Source organism: Pseudophryne corroboree, chromosome 8, assembly GCF_028390025.1.
Source record: "Pseudophryne corroboree isolate aPseCor3 chromosome 8, aPseCor3.hap2, whole genome shotgun sequence".
In the NCBI taxonomy this organism is placed as follows: Eukaryota; Metazoa; Chordata; class Amphibia; order Anura; family Myobatrachidae; genus Pseudophryne; species Pseudophryne corroboree.
In genome coordinates, this window is record NC_086451.1 from 262,365,294 (window position 1) to 262,393,031 (window position 27,738).

Consider the following 27,738-nt stretch of genomic DNA (forward strand, 5'->3'; position numbering starts at 1 on the left):
TTGTTGTAAGCAAGTTTCTTTATTTTTTCAGGTTATCCCATCATTAAAAATAACAGCAGTAATAAATTACACTTCCATCTGTACATGTAACTTTTTATATATACATTGTTTAGAAAAAGAAGCAGAAATAAGTGTTATTTGTAAATCTGGAACAACCTAGGATGGCAGAAAATAGACAAATATCCTGTGATCATTGTTTTGTGTAACACATTAAAGGCAGTAAGAGAATGGTTTCCTTCTGTGGCAAATTTTAACCACACGGTTGGTCCAGTTGTAGAATGTACTGTGGAAAACACAAACTGCTGGCTGCTACTGAATGATATATCTCATGCCTCTCAGGCAGTTAATGAGGGATCTATTTACAAATAAAAGTTGCGCGATAACCCCCAAATATCTGCAAATGTGCAGTGTTCCTTGAATGTATCTAGACGGGGACTGCAGCAGATATCGGAGATGCAATAGCCGGGATTAGCGACAATAACAAATTATGATTATTGTGTCTAAAACCTGATAATAAATATGCTCCTAAATGATAGTGAATGTTCGGAAATATAAAACTAAATAAAGCTGCTTATCACTGCTATAATGGATACATTGGAAAAGTTGTCCGTACTAACCACTCAGCTACAGCGTTTTAGACTGTTAGAAAAATGATAGCAAACAGCTTCTAGCCATAAGCAACATCTCCACTTCCTCTCTCTCAAAGGTTTGATACATTTCCCCCATAATGTATGCAGATCTTCAAAACATTCGATTGCACATTAGCGACAGATATGGCCAGGCTCCTCTGACCCGCCATTATTTACAAGCGCAGGTCGTTTGCTGCAACCAGTGTGCCCCCGAATGTGCGAGTGCACTGCATACAGACCTACGGACCCACATGGTTGCATGGTGCGTACACTACCACAAATGAGTCACAAACCGGCACGGCTAGGTAAGAGGAGTGTGGCCATATCTGTATGCTGGAGAAGTAATACAACTGTGGGTACTTATCCATGATTTTAGATATATTTTCTGTAATAAATGGAGTATAAAGCCCCCACGACATCTGTATAGATGAAACCCAAAAATCATTTGGGTCTGTACATACCTATGCAGTTTCCATGTATTTTCATGAACAGTAAATGCAGAAAAACCTAACCCAAACCAAACCAATTTGTTACTGTAATAATCATCTAGGTCAGTACATTTACATAAATCACATGAAACCTGTTCAAAATAACTACATGTTCCTTTATAGGAAAGTAGCTAGCAGATCAGATGTGAGAAACTCCTTCAATCAGCTTGGCCCCTGCAATAGGCATTTTTGGGGGAGATCAGAAAAAGCAATCTGGTCTGTGTGCAGGCTGCTTTTGTTCAGTCTGTTCCAAGCAGCTTAATATAGACATGCGAGTGTCACCTCTGCACGCTCATAACTTTTACAGATTGTGTTTTTCTACCCAAAATAAACTGGATCTTAACCTGCCCCCAGCTAACTTGCTGAAATGCATTAATGAACAGCTCAGACAAATTAAACTTTTCATGTGGTAGATGAATCATTAATTCAGAGATGGTTATGTGGTATCTGTAAATTCGGTAAAGATCCTTACTAAATATTATAGAGTACCATACAGTCACACAGTAATTCTGCAGACAGATCATTTCAACATGTATATGTCATCAGGGAGTTTCTACAATGATATTACAAACATAACTTATTTAAGGTAAATTCCAATCAAAACGTACAATTTGAAAGCTTTGGGGGCAATTTAAGTTCGATGGTAGTACTTTCCTTTGGTGTGATGATCCATTGATAAAGTGGTTTCCCCAAGGGCACCAACAGTCCAATCGCCTTTCTCCAGACAGGTAGGCTGAATTCAAATAGATGATGTTGTTGAAACTCCTCTTTTGCATGTTTGGGAGTATAAAGGGAGGAGGGGAGGGCTGGGGTTGTTAGCTGGCCATAACCACACTTTTCCGTGTTTGCAGTGGGAGACCTGAATACAGCAGTGAACTGTTGGCTCCATTGAAGGACCCAGTAAATCAAAGCATCACAAGATCAAAGAGCAGAAATGTTAGATCATAACATTTTAGGTGGAATTGTTGTTATTACATATATTTAGTTAGCCATGCAATAGTCACATTGCATAAATGACAATGAACATACCAACATAAAAAAAAGTTCCCAATCCACTAAGTATTACCATGAGCTTTAAAAAATATCCCCCATAACCCTATTTTAAAAGAAAGGGTGCCACTACAAGGTCACTTTATATACAAACAGATGCATTGGTGGTACATTCCACAATTACCAGTGCTGGTGGTAATGATCAACTTTAATGATATTCCAAATGCCAGACATAGGGGGAGATTTATCAGGATCGTGGACATTGATAAAGTACCAACCAATCAGCTTCTGTAATTTGTTCCAACACAGTCTGTAAAATGGCAGTTAGAAGCGGATTGATTGGTACTTTATATCTCTCCAAGATTTGATAAATCTACCCCATGATACATAAAATTCTGCAACTTGATATATATCTGTTTTTCTAAATAGTTCTTTTGATTATTTGGGGTCTGTGACTATTATACATAAAGATCAACCGTTCTGCATGTGTGTACTAGAAAACTAAAAGGACAACTATAATCAAGAATGTACATTATGTGACGCAAGAAGGAGCATTTCATCTTCTATCCCTAACGTGTTTTACCGCATATATTAAAGTGTCTCACATGTAACAGTATAGTAAATGAACGATGTAGTGCTTTAACTAAACTGGGTAGTAGTTAAACTAGGATATGGCTCATGCACATCAGGGTTTTCATCCATGATGAACCAATCAGATCAGTGTAATGTGTCCTCATACATCTAGCCTCAATACACCACACAGTGGGGGACAACTGGCACGAGCTCAACTGCGCGAGCATCAGGCATAGTTTTCTGCTGAAAATTTGTCTTATCCGAGATGCAACTAGGATGCACCAGGAGACTGTGCTGATTAATTGGATATGCAAAACTTTTATATTTGTGTGCAGCTGAGTCTGTATATGAAGCACAGAAGAACGTGACACGAAAAAAAAGCAACGGCTGCTGCATCATAGCAGTTTGTATGCAGATTGACTCAGTTGTACACAGATATACAAGTCTCATATCTAATCAGCACAGTCTCTTGGTGCATCCTAGTCGCATAGTGACTAAGACGCATTATCGGCAAAAAAAACGCCCCCCTCTAGCAGTGTCTCACAGGAACTGGTGTGCCAAGAGGGGGTGTTCAGTGCAACTGCAGCTAAGATCTAAGAGGAAACATCTGTAGAGAACTTGTTGGTTCCTCCCTATGCAGTAATGCACAAAGGAACATATTCTCTGTAATTACACGCCCAAGGCACATTATTATGACCACCTCCTACATTCGAGTTCAGCATTCTGTATCCCATGAAGTTGGTCACGTGTCATGCGCTGGCTTGGTGGGTGTATAAGGTGTGCGATAGGCCGTTTGCATACATATCACTCGTTGCAGTCACATGTAAAAGGGGCGATTATCGGCTTTAGGGCCAAGGGTCGCAGTATTTCTGAAACAGGGCAGTTTGTGAACGATTGACGTGCTGCTGTGGTGAAGGTGCATTGTGACTGGGCAAATGAAACCACTGCGAATAACCGACGTGGAAACTGCAAAGCACCACGTGCCATTGGTGCATAAGGGCAAACAGACACGCTATAGTGGAGCAGCTCACAGTCCACATGAACCTGGGGGCTACCAGACGAGTATCTAAAACAGCAGCTCAGCATGTCTAGCTGCTCTCCATTCTGCACACAGCGGTTACTCTGGCTATTAGCTGGTGGTCATAATAATGTGACTCGACCGTGTATATGTACTATAAAGTGCAGCAAATGTTTTCTGTTCTGCATATAACTGTATACTTTTATACCATACAATCGCTATTTGGAATGCAACAGTGCCAATGTCTAAATGCACAAGTCCAAGTCACGTAATCCTGCAGCACGATTTATAATTTTTCTTGGTTATATAGACATACTTTGAGGTATTAGTCCAGATAATAAACCGTTCATGTGGATAAGTGACCGGAATATCAGTGCCACAAAAGAGGAGCCAAATATATGGGACGGCCATACAGCACAGGCTCATCTACATGGGGTGTGTGCATAATGGTTTTTCTTATTTTAAAATGGACATTTTAAATGTAAAAGCACTGAGGTGTGGTTTATTAATTGCATTAGAAGTCAAGAAGCAAAGGAAGTATAAAATGAAGATAGCCAAAAAATTAAAAAAAATAACAAATCTGATAAAATACAGAATCACAAGACAGGTACATAATTTATGCTCATTGTTCGATGAACCAAGTAAAATAAATAAAAACAAAACCTTGCAGTTTCAAAGGTGTACAATACCATCTGACTTTAGTTTTTGGTGTGGCTGCAATTGTTCCCATTTTGTAATTGTCTTTTAGGCCAACGGAGAGCCTTAGTAGAAAAAGCAGCCTCAGCAAAATTACTTAGCCATTAGAACATTCACTATAATTATTACTCCAGTCATTGGGTGATGTGCCCTTATACTCCAAAGTACCCTTCTTGGCAGGTCCAGACCTTTCCAGTAGGTATGTTAATGGGTTACATTCTTCTTTTTTATGCATTTGAGGCATTGCTTGAGTAATGCCCACTGGTTTGGTCTTTATTTGCTTGCTAGTTGCATGATATTCATAGTTTTTCTCCACCCGTCTCTGTTCCTCCATTGGTAGAACACGTGCTAATTTCTTTGTAGTGTTTTCTCTGGAGTATGAGCAGGAGTTGGATCCCTCTTGGGACTGCCTAGTGTTGCAAAGCAAAAGCTCAGTAGTTGTCTTTGCCATCTGTCTAGGGTCTCCTGGCAGCTGGCTACTTGAACTAGAACCCTGAGGCTCTCTGCTATGGCCATGCTTTGAAGACAGAACTAGTGTATAGGTTTCACACTGCCCATTAGTCTGAACAATGGGCTCAAAATTACTACAACTATTAAAACTGGCATCATCTCCCATCTCACAAGTATCTTCATACTGCCAAGTATTCTTTCCTCGTTCCCAAGGAGTGAGTAGATCATATGATTTCAAGCCACTCTTAGACATATGTAATCCACCAAGTTCCAACTCCAAGCTTTCTGTGTCAAGAGACTTGCTTCTCCTGTTAAGGGAAAGTGGAACTGGTCTGCAGGGGCTTAGCTTATACTGGTCTAGGTGACGAGGGAGACTAGCCACTCCCCAGTTATAGCTATGGAAAGAATGCTGCGTGTCCATCTGCAACAACTGTTCATCACACTCAGCCAAAGACTCTTGTACATAGCTGTGGTCAAATCCCTCAAATGAAGAAACAACATTATCGTCTGATCTATGTTTCATTTGCTGATCACATTCACCTTCATTTTCAACATCAACAATATCAAAAGTCACCATAGTTGGAAGCGAATTTAGATTTTGATGGAACGATGAGTTAGAACTAGCACACCCAAGTCTTTCAGAGATACTTGAAAATAACATACCATTATTGGCAAACTCTACTAAGGTTTGAGAAAAGTTCACTGCCTGCTCACATTCATTTTCCTGACTGTAGCCAGATGCAGTGCAAAACTCCATTCCAAATACATTCTGGACGTGGTGCATAGGTGAAACACTGAGGTTGGTGACCTCTGTAACACGTGCCATTCTAGTGTCACCATGGTCTTGAGCTTCAAGGCTATCAACATTCAACTCAAAACCTGGCTTCTCTACTAGGCTGTTTTTCTCCACATGCTGCATATAACTTCCTTGGTAAATAGAGTCTATTAAAGAGGTGTCCTTAAAGTCTTTCCAGCTTTGCTTTTCAGACTGCTGTATTCCTTTGTTGCCTTCATCTTTATTTACATTCACCAACACTTGTTCCCTAATAAGGCATTCCTTGTTCCTGCCCATTAAATTGGCAGTTCTAATTTCACATTCAATAGTTTGCTTTTCTTTGGGAAAAATATCTTTATTTAGACAATCCAGTCCTTGCAATGCTGCCTCTCTTTGTCTTTCCCACAACAGCAGCTGTTTTTGGATGACTGCTAACCTTTCCTCTTCTGTTTCAGTTGCCCCCTTTTTGCGTTTTATATTGTGCATTGAACCACTGTTGATGGGAAGGCTGAAGTCAAAAAATTGATCAAATATTTCAGAACACAGTGTTTTGCCATCATATAGAGACTCTCCTCCCGGTGCAGGGCTCATGAGACTGTCATCAGGTTCATAGAACTCATAAAGTGCATCTCCACTGTAGCTGTCTCTTGGAAGACGTTCTTTATGGGAAACACTTTCTTTAGCATCGTCATCAGGACCAGGAGTAGTAGAGTCATAGTAACCTTCATCACTATTGGGAGCAGACTCTTGTTGATCACTCTGAGGAGTCAACAACTCTGTGTTACTTAAACCAGTCCCTTCAACAGAGGCATCTTCAGCAACCATCGAATCAGCATTCGCCTCCAACTCCATAAAGCCTTTGGACATCTCTTCCTGCTCCTTTTCATTTTCAAGCTCATAACTAGCATCTGGTCCACTGCCATCTTCCAATAGCTGTTGAAGATATTCCTCCTCCATGTCATCTGGCGTTGCCATCTCCTCCCCTCCCCCTTGATAAGCAACAAGGCAAGAACTTCTCTTTGTTGCTTCTCTATTCCTTTCTAAGGAAATTGAATTATCACTGATGTTGTCAATGTCCTGTTCAGCGATAATATCTCCACAGCCTGTAAGGGAATCAAAACTCTTTAGGGATGAAACATCCTCGAATATGAGGCTTAGCTGGTCACCAGCAGAATGAGATGGAGTGTGCCTATCAATGTAATCAGCATCTCCAGGGTCAGTGAATACTTCTTCGGGAATTGGACAATCAGAGCAGTCTAGTTCTGAATTAATGGCATGGTGTTGGTGGAGAGAGGGTTTCTCATTGGATTCTAAAAGTGATTCATCAATTGTGTGTGTAGCCAGGTTTACCGAACACGATGGCACCACTTTCTGCTCACACACAACTGTTACATTCAATGAACACTCAGGTGGCACTTCATATTCCAGGTTGTTCATCTTTGGTTGCTCACTAATGTCTTGCAAATCCCCATCCTTAGTGCGATATTTATTATTCAATTTTTCTAAAGCTATATTCTGCTTATTATGATCATTTTGCGCCAACTTCTCTGGATCTGGCGTTTTGTTTTTCTTGTGTCGACGAATACTACTAAATAATCCCTTCAAACCTTTCTTTGGTCTAGGAAATGAGAAGGATTTCTCTGCATTTATCTTTTTGTCAAAGCATTCTGTGCTGCCCATTGGGGATACATCATGGAAGTTGAAATCAAGTTTAACTGGTGAAGTGATACCAGAGTCCGCACTATGAGAGCTGGAAAGGGTATTACTTGTCTTTGGGTTATCTTGACCCTGATGTCTGCTGACAATGTTATCAGAGTAATCATTCTTTCCATCCTCACCTGGTACGTTGCTGATGCAATCATGTGTCTTGCTTTTGCTCAGTGATTTTTTGGAGTTTCTTTTTGCCAAACCTTTATGCTTTCCACCAAAGAAGCTAGGCAGTGTACAGATACTTTTCCTCCCTCCAAAGAATTTGAAAGACTTTTTCTGCTTCCCTGGAGTGTGCTGGTCCACACATGGTCCTGTATGTAATGGGAGCATTTCCATTTTGGAAGAGACACCATCATGACGGCCATCCAGTATTTCACAGGTGGAGGAAGAGGACTTTATCCCAAAACTCTCTTCTAGACAGCCTTGGCCAGCTTCCATGACAACTGTTATATTCTTTAAAATCAGCACACTTTTTATACCATGGCTGCAGATGCTCTGGAGTTTAGCTAGGCTGGGCTAAGCAAACAATTCTTTACAGACCTAAGAAGAGGGGGAAAAAGAAAAACCTGTTAGAGGAAAGCTCTGCGGGTTTCATATAATATATCTGCTCCAAATAAGTAGAATCTAGCTCATGTGAATTTAATAAAATATTATATGTGAAAGGATTTGAGAGGTACCTAAACTATTTCCAAAATGTAGTAAAACATTCTATAGCAGGGATGGGGAGCCTTCGGCCCTCCAGCTGTTGTTGAACTACACATTAACACAATATAAATACATAAAAAGCAGAATTAGTGTCACCCATTAGTGATCTTTCTCAGCCGTGCCTGATTGAACGGAAAGGAATTTCAGTAGGTAGACGATTCTTTCTCCTTTAGAACTGACAGCCCAGTCCAATATTGCAATTAGGTACTGTATCACAGCCGTTGGAGGATAATCCCACAGAAGAGTGCAATGTTCCACGGAAGTCCTCACCATGAATACGGATGTCTTTTGAGGTTAGTCAACTGATCGTAGTAGGAGATCGTCGATGCAATTAATAAAGTAGTAGTCCAATAATGGAAAAGGCACCAATAAAAACGGCTGGAATCATTAGGGTGACAGTTGGCACACCAACGCGTTTCGCTGCTAAGCCCTGCAGCTTCCACTATTGGACTACTTTATTAATTGCATGGACAATCTCCTACTACTATCAGTTGGACTGTAACATCAAAAGACATCCGTATTCATGGTGAGGACTTCCGTGGAACATTGCCCTCTTCTGTGGGATTATCCTACAACGGCTATGATACAGTACCTAATTGCAATATTGGACTGGGCTGTCAGTTCTAAAGGAGAAAGAATCGTCTACCTACAAAAATTCCTTTCCGTTCAATCAGGCACGGCTGAGAAAGATCACTAATAGGTGACACTACTTCTGCGTTTTATGTTTTTATATTGTGTATATGTGTCTTATGAATTATATTTATTAAATCATGTGTAGCTAGTTCAAACAATCCATCGTGTATATTTAGCACTGCCTCCTTACCCCATTTTTTTTGTCCTTATTGAATAAATAAGAATTTACTCACCGGTAATTCTATTTCTCGTAGTCCGTAGTGGATGCTGGGAACTCCGTAAGGACCATGGGGAATAGACTGGCTCCGCAGGAGACTGGGAACTCTAAAAGAAAGATTAGGTACTATCTGGTGTGCACTGGCTCCTCCCTTTATGCCCCTCCTCCAGACCTCAGTTAGGAAAACTGTGCCCGGAAGAGCTGACACAATAAGGAAAGGATTTGGAATCCGGGGTAAGACTCATACCAGCCACACCAATCACACCGTACAACTCGTGATACTATACCCAGTTAACAGTATGAATAACAACTGAGCCTCACGAACAGATGGCTCATAACAATAACCCTTTAGTTAGGCAATAACTATATACAAGTATTGCAGACAATCCGCACTTGGGATGGGCGCCCAGCATCCACTACGGACTACGAGAAATAGAATTACCGGTGAGTAAATTATTTTCTCTGACGTCCTAGTGGATGCTGGGAACTCCGTAAGGACCATGGGGATTATACCAAAGCTCCCAAACGGGCGGGAGAGTGCGGATGACTCTGCAGCACCGAATGAGCAAACTCAAGGTCCTCCTCAGCCAGGGTATCAAACTTGTAGAATTTTGCAAACGTGTTTGCTCCTGACCAAGTAGCTGCTCGGCAAAGTTGTAAAGCCGAGACCCCTCGGGCAGCCGCCCAAGAAGAGCCCACCTTCCTCGTGGAATGGGCCTTTACTGATTTAGGATGCGGCAGTCCAGCCGCAGAATGTGCAAGTTGAATTGTGGAGCAGATCCAGCGAGCAATAGTCTGCTTAGAAGCAGGAGCACCCAGCTTGTTGGGTGCATGCAGGATAAACAGCGAGTCAGTTTTTCTGACTCTAGCCGTCCTGGAACATAGATTTTCAGGGCCCGGACTACGTCCAGCAACTTGGAGGCCTCCAAGTCCCGAGTAGCCGCAGGCACCACAATAGGTTGGTTCAAATGAAACGCTGATACCACCTTAGGGAGGAATTGGGGACGCGTCCTTAATTCTGCTCTGACCATATGGAAGATCAGATAGGGGCTTTTACAGGACAAAGCCGCCAATTCTGACACCCGCCTAGCCGAAGCCAAGGCCAAAAGCATGACCACTTTCCACGTGAGATATTTTAACTCCACGGTCTGAAGTGGCTCAAACCAATGTGATTTTAGGAAATCCAACACAACGTTGAGATCCCAAGGTGCCACTGGGGGCACAAAAGGGGGCTGAATATGCAGCACTCCCTTAACAAACGTCTGAACTTCAGGCAGTGAAGCCAGTTCTTTTTTGAAAGAAAATAGACAGGGCCGAAATCTGTACTTTAATGGAACCTAATTTTAGGCCCATAGTCACTCCTGACTGTAGGAAGTGCAGAAAACGACCCAGCTGAAATTCTTCTGTGGGGGCCTTCATAGCCTCACACCAAGCAACATATTTTCGCCATATGCGGTGATAATGCTTTGCTGTCACATCTTTCCTAGCTTTTATCAGCGCAGGAATGACTTCAACCGGAATGCCCTTTTCCATCAGGATCCGGCGTTCAACCGCCATGCCGTCAAACGCAGCCGCAGTAAGTCTTGGAACAGACAGGGCCCCTGCTGTAGCAGGTCCTGTCTGAGAGGCAGAGGCCAAGGGTCCTCTGAGATCATTTCTTGCAGTTCCGGGTACCAAGTCCTTCTTGGCCAATCCGGAATGATGAGTATAGTTCTTACTCCTCTCTTTCTTATTATCCTCAGCACCTTTGGTATGAGAGGAAGAGGAGGGAACACATAAACCGACTGGTACACCCACAGTGTCACTAGAGCGTCCACAGCTATCGCCTGAGGGTCCCTTGACCTGGCGCAATATCTTTTTAGCTTTGTGTTTAGGCGGGACGCCATCATATCCACCTGTGGCCTTTACCAACGGTTTACAATCAGTTGGAAGACTTCTGGATGAAGTCCCCACTCTCCCGGGTGGAGGTCGTGCCTGCTGAGGAAGTCTGCTTCCTAGTTGTCCACTCCCGGAATGAACACTGCTGACAGTGCTATCACGTGATTTTCCGCCCATCGGAGAATCCTTGTGGCTTCTGCCATCGCCATCCTGCTTCTTGTGCCGCCCTGTCGGTTTACATGGGCGACCGCCGTGATGTTGTCTGACTGAATCAGCACCGGCTGGTTTTGAAGCAGGGGTCTTGCCTGACTTAGGGCATTGGAAATGGCCCTTAGTTCCAGAATATTTATGTGTAGGGAAGCCTCCTGACTCGACCTTTGTCCTTGGAAGTTTCTTCCCTGAGTGACTGCCCCCCCTCGGAGGCTTGCATCAGTGGTCACCAGGACCCAGTCCTGTATGCCGAATCTGCGGCCCTCTAGAAGATGAGCACTCTGCAGCCACCACAGCAGAGACACCCTGGCCCTCGGGGACAGGGTGATCAGCCGATGCATCTGAAGATGCGATCCGGACCACTGAAAGACCCTTGCATGGAACCTGCCGAATGGAATTGCCTCGTAAGAAGCTACCATCTTTCCCAGGACTCGCTTGCAGTGATGCACCGACACCTGTTTTGGTTTCAGGAGGTCTCTGACCAGAGATGACAACTCCTTGGCCTTCTCCTCCGGGAGAAACACCTTCTTCTGTTCTGTGTCCAGAACCATACCCAGGAACAGCAGACGCGTCGTAGGAACCAGCTGCGACATTGGAATATTCAGAATCCAGCCGTGCTGTTGAAGCACTTCCTGAGATAGTGCTACTCCGACCAACAACTGCTCCCTGGAGATCGTCCAAGTATGGGATAATTATAACTCCTTCCTTTCGAAGGAGTATCATCATTTCGGCCATTACCTTGGTAAATACCCTCGGTGCCGTGGACAGACCAACGGCAACGTCTGGAATTGGTAATGGCAATCTTGTACCACAAAACGGAGGTACACCTGGTGAGGAGGGTAAATGGGGACATGCAGGTACGCATCCTTGATGTCCAGTGATACCATGTAATCCCCTTCTTCCAGGCTTACAATAACCGCCCTGAGCGATTCCATTTTGAACGTGAACCTTCTTATATAACTGTTCAAGGATTTTAAATTTAGAATGGGTCTCACCGAACCGTCTGGTTTCGGTACCACAAACATTGTGGAATAGTAACCCCGTCCCTGTTGAAGGAGGGGAACTTTTATTATCACCTGCTGGAGGAACAGCTTGTGAATTGCCGCCAGCACTACCTCCCTGTCCGGGGGAGTAGCTGGCAAGGCTGATTTGAGGTAACGGCGAGGGGGAGACGTCTCGAATTCCAGCTTGTATCCCTGAGATACCACTTGTAGAACCCAGGGATCCACCTGTGAGCGAACCCACCGGTCGCTGAAGTTCCGGAGACGGGCCCCCACCGCACTTGGCTCCACCAGTGGAGCCCCAGCGTCATGCGGTGGATTTAGTGGAATCAGGGGAGAATTTCTGTTCTTGGGAACTGGCTGTATGGTGCAGCTTTTTCCCTCTACCCCTGCCTCTGGGCAGAAAGGACGCGCCTTTAACCCGCTTGCCTTTCTGGGGCCGAAAGGACTGTACCTGATAATACGGTGCTTTCTTTGGCTGTGAGGGAACCTGGGGTAAAAATGTCGACTTCCCAGCTGTCGCTGTGGAAACGAGGTCCGAGAGACCATCCCCAAACATTTCCTCACCCTTGTAAGGCAAAACCTCCATGTGCCTTTTAGAATCCGCATCACCTGTCCACTGCCGAGTCCATAATACTCTCCTGGCAGAAATGGACATTGCATTTATTCTAGATGCCAGCCGGCAAATATCCCTCTGTGCATCTCTCATGTATAAGACTACGTCTTTAATATGCTCTATGGTTAGCAATTAGTGTCCCTGTCAAGGGAATCAATATTATCAGACAGGGAATCAGACCACGCTGCTGCAGCACTGCACATCCATGCTGAAGCAATAGCAGGTCTCAGTATAGTACCTGAGTGTGTATATACAGACTTCAGGATAGCCTCCTGCTTTCAATCCGCAGGCTCCTTTAAGGCGGCCGTATCCTGAGACGGTAGTGCCACCTTTTTTGACAAGCGTGTGAGCGCTTTATCCACCCTCGGGGATGTCTCCCAACGTACCCTGTCCTCTGGAGGGAAAGGGTACGCCATTAGTAACCGCTTAGAAATCACTAATTTTTTTATCTGGGGAACACCACGCTTCTTCACACACTTCATTTAACTCATCTGAAGGGGAAAAAACCACTGGTTGCTTTTTCTCCCCAAACATAATACCCTTTTTAGTGGTAACCGGGTTAATGTCAGAAATGTGCAACACATTTTTCATTGCCGTAATCATGCAACGGATAGCCTTAGTGGAATGTACATTTGTCTCGTCGTCGTCGACACTGGAGTCAGACTCCGTGTCGACATCTGTGTCTGCCATCTGAGGTAGCGGGCGTTTTTGAGCCCCTGATGGCCTTTGAGACGCCTGGGCAGGCACAGGCTGAGAAGCCGGCTGTCCCACAGCTGTTATGTCATCAAACCTTTTATGTAAGGAGTTGACACTGTCGGTTAATACCTTCCGCATATCCATCCACACTGGTGTCGACCCCGCAGGGGGTGACATCACATTTATCGGCACCTGCTCCGCCTTCACATAAGCCTCCTCATCAAACATGTCGACACAGCCGTACCGACACACCGCACACACACAGGGAATGCTCTGACTGAGGACAGGACCCCACAAAGTCCTTTGGGGAGACAGAGAGAGAGAGTATGCCAGCACACACCACAGCGCTATATAATTAGGGAGTTACACTATTACAGAAAGTGATTTTTCCCTATAGCTGCTTAACATGTATAGTTTGCGCCTAAATTTAGTGCCCCCCCTCTCTTTTTAACCCTTTGAGCCTGGAAACTGCAGGGGAGAGCCTGGGGAGCTGTCTTCCAGCGGAACTGTGAAGAGAAAATGGCGCCAGTGTGCTGAGGGAGATAGCTCCGCCCCCTTCTCGACGGGCTTATCCCGCTCTTTTATTAATATTATGGCAGGGGATTTTTACACATATATAGTTTATTAGACTATATTATTTGTTTTTTTGCCATGTTAAGGTACTCTAATTGCAACCCAGGCCCCCCCCCCCCCCCCCCCCCAGCGCCCTGCACCCATCAGTGACCGGAGTATGTGGTGTGCATGGGGAGCAATGGCGCACAGCTGCAGTGCTGTGCGCTACCTTAATGAAGACCGGAGTCTTCAGCCGCCGATTTTCTCCTCGGAATCTTCCGTCTTCTGGCTCTGCCAGGGGGACGGCGGCGCGGCTCCGGGACCGGACGACCGAGGCTGGGCCTGTGTTCGATCCCTCTGGAGCTAATGGTGTCCAGTAGCCTAGAAGCCCAAGCTAGCTGCAAGCAGGTAGGTTCGCTTCTCTCCCCTAAGTCCCTCGTAGCAGTGAGTCTGTTGCCAGCAGATCTCACTGAAAATAAAAAACCTAATAAATACTTTCTTTACTAGGAGCTCAGGAGAGCCCCTAGTGTGCAACCAGCTCGAGCCGGGCACAGATTCTAACTGAGGTCTGGAGGAGGGGCATAGAGGGAGGAGCCAGTGCACACCAGATAGTACCTAATCTTTCTTTTAGAGTGCCCAGTCTCCTGCGGAGCCCGTCTATTCCCCATGGTCCTTACGGAGTTCCCAGCATCCACTAGGACGTCAGAGAAATAGGAGTGACTAACCCTATTTCGGGCAGCTGCTTTAGAAAACCAGTCCATATTCAGCGCCTGACTCTTTTACCTTTGGTAATTTAAGTTGAACTACACATCCCAGCATGTCCTGCAACAGTTTTAGCATGGCCAAATAGCAAAACTGTAGCAAGGCATGCTGGTATGTGTAGTTTAACAATAGCTGGAGGGCCGAAGGTTCCCCATTCCTGTTCTATAGAATTCAATATAGCCCTTATATACATTCTCACACTTCAATGATAAGGGTCAAAGTATACAGGCACACTTTCATTTTATAGTCTTAAAACAGTCCCACGTGTTACTGAGCCACCACTTAACATTGTCAGCTGTAATAAGACAACTCAATTCAGGATGGGCATAGAGTTTGGGAGGATAGCCAAACCTTAATATGGCGACAAATAGCCACTTGGCTATAAAAGAAAATATTAAAATTAATACCACCCTGACTTAGTTTTTTCTGCAAGATTTCAACCCTAAGTTTAGATTGATCGCTGTTCCAAATAAAATGACGAAAAGCCGAATTGATGGCCTGTTCATCCCCACATGATAATAAAAATAAGATTTTACTTACCGGTAAATCTATTTCTCGTAGTCCGTAGAGGATGCTGGGACTCCGTAGGGACCATGGGGAATAGACGGGCTCCGCAGGAGATAGGGCACTTTAAGAAAGCTTTGGACTCTGGGTGTGCACTGGCTCCTCCCTCTATGCCCCTCCTCCAGACCTCAGTTAGGGAAACTGTACCCAGAGGAGATGGACAGTACTAGGAAGGATTTTTCTAAATCTAAGGGCGAGATCCATACCAGCCACACCAATCAAACCGTATAACTTGTGATAAACTTACCCAGTTAACAGTATGAACAACAACATAGCCACGGTTCCACCGAAAAACTATAACATAACCCTTATGTAAGCAATAACTATATACAAGTCTTGCAGAAGAAGTCCGCACATGGGACGGGCGCCCAGCATCCTCTACGGACTACGAGAAATAGATTTACCGGTAAGTAAAATCTTATTTTCTCTAACGTCCTTGAGGATGCTGGGACTCCATAAGGACCATGGGGATTATACCAAAGCTCCCAAACGGGAGAGTGCGGATGAATCTGCAGCACCGATTGAGCAAACAGGAGGTCCTCCTCAGCCAGGGTATCAAACTTATAGAACTTTGCAAAGGTGTTTGTCCCCGACCAAGTAGCTGCTCGGCACAACTGTAATGCAGAGACCCCTCGGGCAGCCGCCCAAGAAGAGCCCACTTTCCTAGTGGAGTGGGCCTTAACCGATTTCGGTAACGGCAATCCTGCCGTAGAATGCGCCTGCTGAATCGTGTTACAGATCCAGCGAGCAATAGTCTGCTTTGAAGTAGGAGCGCCAACCTTGTTGGCCACATACAGAAGGAACAAAAGCTTCAGTTTTCCTGATTCTAGCCGTTCTGGTCACATAAATCTTCAAAGCCCTGACTACATCCAGGGATTCGGAATCCTCCAAGTCCCGTGTAGCCACAGGCACGACAATAGGTTGGTTCACATGAAAAGATGAGACCACTTTTGGCAGAAAGTGAGGGCGAGTCCTCAACTCCGCCCTATCCACGTGAAAAACCAAGTATGGGCTTTTATGTGATAATGCCGCCAATTCGGAAACACATCTTGTCGAAGCTAACGCCAACAACATGACCACTTTCCACGTGAGGTATTTCAACTCCACAGTTTTGAGTGGTTCAAACCAAGGTGACTTGAGGAAACGTAACACCACGTTAAGATCCCAAGGCGCCACCGGAGGCACAAAGGGAGGCTAAATATGCAGCACTCCCTTCATAAAGGTCTGTACTTCAGGAATAGAGGCCAATTTTCTTTGAAAGAAAATGGATAAGGCCGAAATCTGGACCTTTATGGACCCTAATTTTAGGCCCAAAGTCACTCCTGTTTGAAGGAAGTGAAGTAGATGGCCCAAATGGAACTCCTCCGTAGGAGCAGCTCTGGCCTCACACCAAGAAACATATTTCCGCCATATACGGTGATAATGTTTTAACGTCACATCTTTCCTAGCCTTGATCAGGGTAGGAATGACTTCCTCCGGAATCCCATTTTCCGCTAGGATACGGCGTTCAACCGCCATGCCGTCAAACGCAGCCGCGGTAGGTCTTGCAACAGACAGGGCCCCTGCCGCAGCAGGTCCTGCCTTAGAGGAAGAGGCCACGGATCCCCTGCGAGCAACTCTTGCAGCTCCGGATACCAAGACCTCCGTGGCCAATCCGGAACAATGAGTATTGTTCTGACCCTGCTTCTTCGTATTATTCTCAACACCTTGGGTATGAGAGGAAGAGGAGGAACACAGACCGATCTGAACACCCAAGGTGTCACCAGAGCGTCTACCGCTACCGCCTGAGGGTCCCTTCCGCCCAGCGTAGAATCCTGGTCGCTTCTGCCATGGCCATTCTGCTCCTTGTTCCGCCTTGGCGGTTTATATGAGCCACTGCCGTGACATTGTCTGACTGAATCAGAACCGGTTTTCTCCGAAGCAATTCCTCCGCTTGACGCAGGGCGTTGTATATGGCCCTCAACTCCAGGACGTTGATGTGGGGACAAGACTCTAGGCTTGAACAGAGACCTTGGAAATTTCTTCCCAGTGTCACTGCTCCCCAGCCTCGGAGGCTTGCCTCCGTGGTCACCAGGACCTAGTCCTGAATGCCGAACCTGCGACCTTCTAGTAGGTGAGCACTGTTCAGCCACCACAGGAGAGATACCCTGGTTCTGGGAGACAGGGTGATCCTTTGATGCATTTGTAAATGGGACCCGGACCACTTGTCCAAGAGGTCCCATTGAAAAGTCCTCGCATGGAACCTGCCGAAAGGGATGGCCTCGTAGGAAGCCACCATCTTCCCCAGGACCCGCGTGCAATGATGCACTGAAACCTTTTTTGGTTTTAATAGGTTCCTGACCACGGCTATGAGTTCCTGAACCTTTTCGATCGGAAGAAAAACCTTTTTCTCGTCTGTGTCTAGAATCAGCCCCAAAAAGGTCAGACGCGTTGTAGGGACTAGCTGGGACTTCGGTATATTGAGAATCCAGCCGTGTATCTGCAACGTCTTCATGGACAGAGACACGCTGTCCAGCAACCTCTCCCGAGATCTCGCCTTTATGAAGAGATCGCCCAAGTATGGGATAATTGTGACCCCCTGCCTGCGCAGGAGCACCATCATTTCCGCCATTACCTTGGTGAAAATTCTCAGGGCCGTGGAAAGCCCAAACGGCAACGTCTGAAATTGGTAGTGACAGTCCTGCACTGCAAATCTCAGGAACGCCTGATGCGGGGGGGAATATCGGAACATGAAGGTGAGCATCCTTTATGTCCAGGGACACCATCCAATCCCCCACTCCAGGCTGGCGATGACCGCCCTGAGTGATTCTATTTTGAACTTGAACCTCTTCAAGTACAGGTTCAGAGATTTCAGGTTTAAAATGGGTCTGACCGAACCGTCAGGTTTCGGGACCACAGACAGGGTTGAGTAATATCCCTCTCCTTGCTGGAGATGAGGAACTGTGACAATCACCTGTTGAATATACAATTTTTGGATTGCTGCCAACACTCGCTCCCTCTCTGACGGGGAAAAATCGGCGAGGATGCAAGTCTTCGAATTCTAGCCTGTATCCCTGAGAAACAATCTCTAATGCCCAGGGATCCACCTGCGAGTGAACCCAGACGTGGCTGAAAAACCGAAGACGAGCCCCCCCCCCCCAGATCTGCCTCCCCTCAGAAAGCCCCAGCGTCATGCGGTGGACTTTGCAGACGCAGGGGAGGACTTCTGCTCTTGGGAACTAGCTGTGTGCAGCTTTTTTCCCCTGCCTTTCCCTCTGGCAACAAAGGATGCTCCACGTACCTTCTTGTTTTTATTGGAACGAAAGGACTGCATTTGATAATAAGGTGCCTTTTTTGTATGCTGCGGGGGGACATAAGGTAAGAAATTTGACTTACCAGCCGTAGAGACAAGATCCGAGAGGCCGTCTCCAAACAACTCCACCCCTTTGTAAGGCAAGGACTCCATATGCCGCTTTGAATCGGCATCTCCCGTCCACTGTCGGGTCCACAAGAGCCGCCTAGCAGAAATAGACATAGCATTTATTCTGGAGCTTAATAAACAAATGTCTCTCTGAGCATCCCTCATATACAAGGCAGCATCTCTGATATGCTCTATGGTCATTTGAATGGCGTCCCTATCTAAGGTGTCAATTTCCGTAGATAAGGATCTGCCCATGCCACAACCGCACTACAAACCCAGGCCGACGCCATAGCCGGTCGAGCAATAGTACCGGAATGATTGTAAATGTGCTTTAAAGGTAATTTCCTGCCTGCGATCAGCAGGTTCCTTGAGGGAAGCCGTATCCTGAGAAGGCAGTGCCACCTTTTTGGACAAACGTGTCAGCGCCTTGTCAACTTTTGGCGCAGATTCCCAGCGTATCCTATCAGCTTGTGGAAAAGGATACGCCATGAGAATCCTTTTGGGAACTTGTGGTCTCCTATCCGGAGATTCCCAAGCCTTTTCGCACAAGTCACTTAATTCAAATGAGGATGGAAAAGTGACTTCAGGCCTTTTCCCTTTATACATGTGTACCCTCGTGTCAGGGACAGGGGGTTCCTCAGTAATATGCAAAACCTCTTTAATGGCAATAATCATGTACCGAATACCCTTTGCCACCTTCGGCTGTAATTTTGCATCTTCATAGTCGACACTAGAGTCAGTATCTGTGTCATCGATCTGGGATATGGTGCGCTTCTGACACCCCGAAGGTCCTGGCGCCCCAGGGACAGGCATGGACTGGCTACCTGACTGATCCCTAGCTTCTGCCTTGTCTAATCTTTTATGCAAGAGATTGACATTTGCATTCAAGACATTCAGCATATCCACCCATTCCGGTGTCAGCGTTACCGACGGCGACCTGACATTCAAGCACTCCCCCTCCACAATAAGCGAGCCTTCCTCGTCAAACATGTCGACACACGCGTACCGACACTACACACACACACACACACACACACACACACACACACACACAGGGAACCGCTTTCCTGAAGACAGTATCCCTGTCAAGGCCCTTTGGAGAGACAGAGAGAGAGTACGCCAGTTCACACCCCAGCGCAATAACCCTGGAGACCAACACAAAATGTTTTTCCCCAGCAGCGCTGTATAATATGTAAACCGCCAATTATGTGCCCCCCCCCCTCTCATTTAAGCACCCTTTCACCGTGTGTAAGCAGGGGAGAGTCCGGGGAGCTTACTCTCAGCAGTGCTGTGGAGAGAAAATGGCGCTGGTGAGTGCTGAGGGAGAAGCCCCGCCCCCTCGGCGGCGGGCTTCTGTCCCGCTCAAACTTAGTAAAATATGGCGGGGGCTCTTTTATATACATGTACAGAGCCCACCTGTACATGTATATAGTCTTTTTGCCATGCAGAGGTTTATATTGCTGCCCAGGGCGCCCCCCCATGCGCCCTGCACCCTTACAGTGACCGGAGTATGTGAGGTGTATGGGAGCAATGACGCACAGCTGCAGTGCTGTGCGTTACCTCAGTGAAGCTGAAGGCTTCTGCCGCCTGACGACTTCTGTCTTCTGTACTTCTAGCTCTGTGAGGAGAACGGCGGCGCGGCTCCGGGGGTGGACGCCCAGTAAGAACCTGCGTTCACCCCCTCTGGAGCTAATGGTGTCCAGTAGCCGAGGAAGCAGAGCCTATCTTTGACAAGAAGGTCTGCTCCTCTCTCCTCAGTCCCTCGATGCAGGGAGCCTGTTGCCAGCAGTGCTCCCTGTGAAAAAGTAGTAAAAGGTAGAAAAAAAAATCCAAACAAAAATGCTTCTAGGCAGAGAACTCTGGAGAGCTCTCTGCAGTGCACCCATCTTGCTCTGGGCACAGTGTAAAACTGAAGTCTGGAGGAGAGGCATAGAGGGAGGAGCTAGTGCACACCCAGAGTCCAAAGCTTTCTTAAAGTGCCCTATCTCCTGCGGTGCCCGTCTATTCCCCATGGTCCTTACGGAGTCCCAGCATCCTCAAGGACGTTAGAGAAACTAGGGAAGCCGAATACCAAGGTAAGAGATATTTAAGTGAGCGCAGGACAGATCCATTGATCTAGCCCAAGAGGTACAGATTGCAGGAGATTGTATCCAGATGATAGATCTACACTGTCTAGTTAGACAAACAATTGGTCGACAGGGTCAAAATGTCAACAGTTTTTTTGGATTTACATTTACTTTCAAACTTTGATCTACCATCCACGTGGACTACAACTGGGAATAGTAATCTGCGCCGAGTGCAGCAGTAGCGGAGCAAGGCACCTTGCCAGAAGTGAGGAGAGCGAGTCCACGAAAGCCTACGTTTTCAATAATTGTGGACACATACCATGAAACATTGAAAATGACAGCCGAATAAAAAACAACCTAAAACTTGTGTCGACCATTTGACACCGTCGACCACACGGGGCCGACCCAATGACTATCTCATGCTTGGCCAGCCTGTGGCTCTCTAGCTGTTGTGAAACTACAAGTTCCAGTATGCCCTGACAGAATTTTGCTAGTAGGGAATGCTAAAACCGAGGCAGGTCATGCTGGGATGTGTAGTTTCGCAACAGCTGGAAAGTGACAGGTTGGCCAGGCCTGGTCTATCTAATTCCTGTAGGTCCGTTATACCACACTCGCAGGATATAAAACTAATGCTACAGATTTTTGTTTGTTTACAAGTAAATCACAAATTCCTGCTAAATTGGGAAATTTTATCTATGGTAAACATTTAAACTTTCTTTTGGGTTGGAAATAAAAAGAAAATCATCTGCAATCTTCTTTTTATAAGAGGGGCCAAAAGGGATGCTCCAAAACTTAGCAAGCAAATGCATTATCCACAACAAAGGGTCCAAAGCCAACTTAAATAAGAGGGGATAACAAGTTTCCGTGTCCAGTGTCTCCTGAGATACAGATCTCCTTTAAATCATTAATAATGCGGTATTTACTAGGGTTAGTATAAATGAATTGTATTAAGTGAGCAAATGTTAACCCAATGTCTCTTTCCTCACAGATGTGCCGTAGTTCTATCCTAGAGATCTTGTCTAGTTCCTTTTCATCACAAAGGCTCAACAGTATATTAGGACATTAGAATTTAGATGTGACAATAGCAGATATAAGGTGGAATTACATTTGTAGCACCGGCAGCTGTCTCTACTGAGCGCCCAGTGGAGCTATTCAATTGTTTCTCCTGTTAAAGGCAACCAGCTGCCAGCATTTCAGCTTGCATCCCTACCCCCCAGTGGTGGTGAGCTGAAATGTGCTAAAAGTGACCTGTTTGGGCACCCCAAAGGCACCATTCGCACCCATTAGTTTTGTCAGGTTTAGCCGCTTTATCCCCACACTAATGGGCGTGATAACCAGCACCAATTGACTATCGCACCTGCGATCTCCTGTCACTTTAGACAAGATATCGGACCATGATAACAATTCCTACAAAATGGTATGCATTAGTAAAACCAAGTTTATGGGGGTGGGGGGGGGGGGGGGGTAAGGGAATCAAGATTGTATAAAACGAGGTAGGAAGCATCTTCCTTAAATCATTTTTGGTACAATTTAGTAAGAGTGGGTACTAGATCATCCCGCTGAAGCAGGTTATGGTATTCCCCACTGGTTCCATTGGGGCCCAGTGACTTCTCCTCAGTATCCAGAAGATAGTGCTGCTGGACAGTCACCTTCAGCTGCTAGTCACCTTTAGTCTCCGAGAGGAGAGAGAGAGGGCGGGTGTACTAAAGCAAAAATGCGGTAAACCCCCCAAAAACAGGGGGGTTTACCGCATTTTCAAATTTACTAAGACCCTACCGCAGCGTTTTCGCCATCCAGGGTATCGCCATCTCTGGATGGCGATCCCCTATAGAAGCCTATGGGTTTCTTATCGCCGACCGCCGCAACCCACCGCAGACGCCTCCACCCCTCCCCCCCGGCTTACATTCCTCCAGGCTGCCCTGGACCCGGAAGGTAGTCTCCTCCTCCCCCTAGCAACACAGCTGGACGTCCTTCCGGCTGCAGGGGGAAGGAGGAGGCGCCGGGGGCAGCCTGCTGCTGCTTCCTGGTGTCTAGCCAGTGTGGGGACCCCTGGGAGGTGACGGAGACCCCCCGCAGACCACCTAACAGGTATCGCAGGGGGCCTCCGTCACCGCATTGCGATATTGATCGCATATGTTAGTACATATGCGATCAACATCGCAGCGGTAACTGGCGAGGGGCGGGGATGTATCTTAATACATCCCGCCCAGAGAGTGAGAACGCGACGGGTCATCAGAGACTGACAAATAGAGGGAGTAAAAATGTAAGTGGGCAGCTATATCACGTTTAGAAACAAGATAACAGCCAGAAAGCTTTGTTTTAGGGAAATAACTTATTTGGTTCGTTGTCGCACAATATAAGAAAACTTGGCAGCTTTTCTCCCCATCTAAAAAACATTTTTAGTAAAGTCATCCTTACTCTGAATATCTGAGGAAAGGATTGAGCTGTTTATTGGTTACTTAATATTGATTTTACAGTGTCATTAAAGTAAGTATGAATGGCATCTGCCAGCTTACTATCGAAGGCATGCAAGGTTCCTTTCATTCTTTATTCTTCCCAGACAGATAAGCTATTACATGACACTGCACCACTGCCTTTGACGCAACCCAAAAGAGGACAAGGTGATCCATATGGTTCTCTACATAGTACATCTAATTATGTTTCAAGTCATCAGTGATACAGGAAAGAAGGGAAGCGCCAAAGGCAGTGTATAGTCATTTAGATATTCAACAAAGAAAAGAAAAAAAATCAAACAATGAGCATTTGATGAACTCCAGCTCAAGAAGAAACTACAAGTATCTTACCTTCTCCCGAGTAAAGTCAAACAAAGTTAGTGGAACAAGACTAGGGGACTCCGTAATCCAGATGATGTTCATACTTATCCAGACAGCAGACATAATGCAAACAAAGTCAGTTCACCGAATCATTGGTAATTGCTTTGGACATGGATCAGATCTGTTGGAAACATCATAGAGACCTGCTTAATGAAAAAGTATATGCATACAATGCAACAAAAAATTGTAGTGGTTGAGGTACGTTTATATCCAATTATACCTAAATGCAACAAAACAGCAATGTTATAATGAATAAAGAGACATTCAAGCATACTGCGAGAGCAGTCTACTTCTGTGACAGTGAGGAACCCAGATAAGGATTGCCCTCTTTGCAAAGCATTAGTTTGGAGCCACCCCCAGTGCTCCTTTAGGCCGCTGTTAGATTATACGAAGGTAGTTCAATAAGGTAACAAAACCTCTCATGTCTGAAATGTCCTCTGTTTCATTCTAATTTCCCTCTAGAGCAGGTAGACCCACTGCTTCCCTTTAAAGCCATTAGACTGCGCCTCAGATCAGTCATTCCGCTCAAACATCAGACGTTAGATAGCGTGGCCGGCAGAATCATGGTCAAACATTGAGGTGCGTAGTAGTGTGCACAGATTTCTGCATCTAAAGGGCTCATCAGCAGCTGAAATTAATCGCCAACTTGTGGAGGTGTACAATGATAACATCAGGTTCCGAAAACAGGTTTGGGTTTATTTATAAATGGATACATGTGTAGATTAAATGTGAAGGTTATCAAGGCTTTCTATGAACCTCTGTAGAGAATATCAATTTAAAAAATAAAATATTGGATTTATACTGATCTAATCTTTCTGACTATCAAGGCTTCACTAGCACAGTTTCCTTTTATGTCATACAATTTTTGGGAGGTTGGAAATACCTCTTATTTACTGCTGCAAGTGACCCCTTAGGTTCCTGAGTGACTGTGAAGAAGTTATTATGTAATTTACTAACGATCACATACAAATGCTGATTGCTTGCTTGGGGATATTGCCTGTTTAGATTTTGTTAGTTATACTGGGCATACACTATTCAATTGGCCCGATTAGCTGATAATTAAACAGTGTATTGTCACAACTGAGCACAAATGATGGGTTTGGGGGACATCCAAAATGGCCCTGGACATACAATGCTTTTAAGACGGCCCGGGGTGTAGCCTAGAATAAGTAACTTTTTAAATTGCCCAGTAAGAATGAACAACATAGCAGTATATAAATGATGGTTATAGCAAAGGATACTGCTGTTTGGACTGGATGAGTAGGCACTGGTAAAAATGGAATATGGAGATAGTTTATGAAACTGAAGAGGGACATGTGAAAGTCTGGGTTTATTTTGGAAGACGTTAAGCCAGTCATAAAAACATAACCAGCAGCTGTTTGAAGACCTGGGAATTTCTGTAGTCATAACAAAACCAGATAAAGTTGTAAAAGGCAAAAACAGAGTGAGACAGAAGACATGCACATTTCATACACTTTTACGTCACCACGCGTGATGTTTTATCTTAGGATGATGTATGCACATTACACCAATAACAAGTTATACAGTATAATACAGCACTTTGTTTCACAAACAGAAATGTTTTGCCAATATCTAGAAATTAGATTGAATTATCACCCTACTCACCCAAAACAGGCAAATGTGAAAAAAATTTAAGGACATTCATATATCTTGTTTGCAAAAGGATTATTTTGAAAACAAGCTTGAAAAATAAGTCACTTACGTAAAAAGGCGCTTGAATGAATGCTCCCTACTCCATGTCTGACAAAAGAATTGTTCTATTTGGGGTTTAATCTTTTTTTGTATAAATAAGTCGTATATTCCATTTCTGTCTGTTCACTAACAGCCTCTATTTTTGCAGTTACTTTTTTCTTGGGTGAAGCATTCTCTTTATAAAGGTCTCCGGACGTTTTCCTCACATTGATGTGAATGTGGTGGCTGTTTGCATATCAGTCACCAATGAAGCGTCCCTAGACTGTAAAGCTCACACAGGCTGGCACAAACTTGCACTATCTCCACATCACAGATACTGGCCATCTGCCCTCACGGCACTGGGTCATTGTCTGCTATTACTGGTATACATCCGTACATGTTTCTTCCTCCATGTATTGCTTGTTTGGCCTTACTTGTATTATTTATGTGCTTTACTGTAGCTCCCTGTATGGCACAGCAGACTTTGTGGTGCAATATAGGAGGATAATATTAACAAACCACTAATGAATCTCCCCAAGTACTTAGAAATTTATAAACTTGTCTGCAAAAGTCTAATCTAACTTGAAATTTTGTTGTATGTTCTAACCACTACGTACACTGCTACAGAACCCTGGTGGCGCCATATACGCTAATGATAATTATAATATTTAAGAAAATTGGTTAATTTTGTACACGTGTATTACAGAACACATTACTGAAAAAGTAAAATAAATGTGCATTTCCGTCTGCAAGATGACCTGGGCAAACCTGCACCTTTCTGGGGTAAACCAGACTATTATGGCACCAGCATATAAACCTCATCTATTGTAGTTATAATGCAGTTCTTCATGGCTACAGCACACATGTAAGTACAGGACACCACTCTGTCACCCCGGGATACAGTCATTAGTTCTACAAGACTTAAGTCGACAGTCATTCGGTCGACATGCATTAGGTCAACACGGTCACTAGTTCGACATGGAAAAAGGTTGAGTTTTTCACATATTTTTTGAACTTTTTCATACTTTATGATCCACGTGGACCACGATTGGGAACGGTAACCTGCGAGGGAACACAGTGCACCAATTGAGGTTCCTCATCACTTTACAAAGAAAACGACACCCAAAAAAGTAAAAGAAACGCATGTCGACATTTTTCTATGTCGACTTAATGACCATGTCGACTTAATGACCATGTCGACCTAGTGACCATGTCGACCAATAGTGGTCGACCTAAGGTCCCATACCCGTCCCCCCAATAACTGCCCTGAGAATATTAGAAAGATGTTCCAGCGTGCTGGAAACATTTAACACTCTCCCCATCCACAACACAGGGTGCTACTGCGGCTGCCATCTGCAACACAGCCAGCCGGACCTCAGAGACGCATCATTCCCATATCACACAATTCAAAGCGCAACAGACTATGCTGGCGCTAAATACTACCACTACTACCGGGAGCACTCCTTTACTTCAATGGAGGCTCCAGTTCTCCTTTACTGTAGTGAAGATATAATGAGGATAGCCCCCATTGCACATTATAAGCAGCTGGTGAGATCCTGCAGCACGGGAATGACCAGGCTAGCCCCATCCCCGGAGAGCACAACGGGGCTATGTTATGATGTGTGCCCTGACCGTCTTCCCTCTGTGTGCCGCTGGCACGGTGCATGCCTCCCCCGCACACACAGGTGGTGCACACTGCAGGTGCGCGCTGCGCATTGTCCCCATCCCTTACCGGATCTGCACTAGGCCCCGCGCCTCCGCTGTGTCCTGCCGGCGCTGCCCGGGCTCATGTGTCCCCGTCCTGCAGGCAGATGATGCTCCTGTATCGGCGGCTCGGCCTCTACCTGACCCCCTCCCCCCAGCTAGTGACGATGGACAGCTACATCCGCCAATCGGCGCGATCGCGAGCGTAAGCGTACACTTCAATGGGGAGCCAGTCACACACCAGGGCTGAAACCATAAACAGTCCGCTGATTGGCGCTGGCGTCTGTAAACTGATGGCTCAGACAGCCAATCACAGAGGAGCCGCACTGAGTTGTGTGTGAGGTTTGCAGCTTCTGCCTGCACTGTGCACTCCTGACCTGTATTAACTAAGTGAGGCTGAGCTATGAGATAACACTGGGGCACGCTGAATGTAACCTCTCTGGCCACAGGGATGGGCCCGGCTAACAGGTTATGAAGACAAAAAGTCCTTGGATCCGGACTGTAATTTATACAGGCGTATCCGCTTTACGCGTCTAACCCCGGTCCATGCGTGTGTGCCGGCATAAACTATTGCATATCACACCGTCACATACACGAAAGTATGGATTAACTTTGGAAAGCCAGCATCTGCTGGGTTTACAACATCAAATCCGGCGATGCGATGGAATACATATGTATTCCCGGCGGACGGGATGCCGGCTGTCAGTATCCTGCCGGCAGAGTGGCGGGTTTCCAGCGTCGGTACCCTGACCGCCGGGATCCCGACAGCCGGCAAATTGATTGCCTCCCCGATGCGATGGCATTAGCCATTCCCGCAATTCAATGGAAAAAGTATTTCCAGCGGATTCAAGACATTGATGGTTGCTAACCATCTGATTC

General features: G+C 45.6%; 1 protein-coding gene across 2 annotated transcripts; it reads right to left on the minus strand.

Moving 5' to 3' along the window:
• On the minus strand, window positions 1-27,122 carry AMER1 (APC membrane recruitment protein 1). Of its 2 annotated transcripts, none has more exons than XM_063937211.1 (3): window positions 26,888-27,122; window positions 23,434-23,584; window positions 1-7,869 (listed from the first exon to the last, which is right to left on the minus strand). In XM_063937211.1, exon 3 carries the CDS (start codon window positions 7,765-7,767, stop codon window positions 4,492-4,494), a length of 3,276 nt encoding a protein of 1,091 aa, XP_063793281.1. In that variant the 5' UTR covers window positions 7,768-7,869; window positions 23,434-23,584; window positions 26,888-27,122; the 3' UTR covers window positions 1-4,491. The 2 variants fall into 2 exon arrangements, with proteins under 2 accessions (XP_063793281.1, XP_063793282.1); XM_063937212.1 differs by lacking the exon at window positions 26,888-27,122 and adding an exon at window positions 25,187-26,188.
• Between the last annotated feature and the right edge of the window lie 616 nt (window positions 27,123-27,738).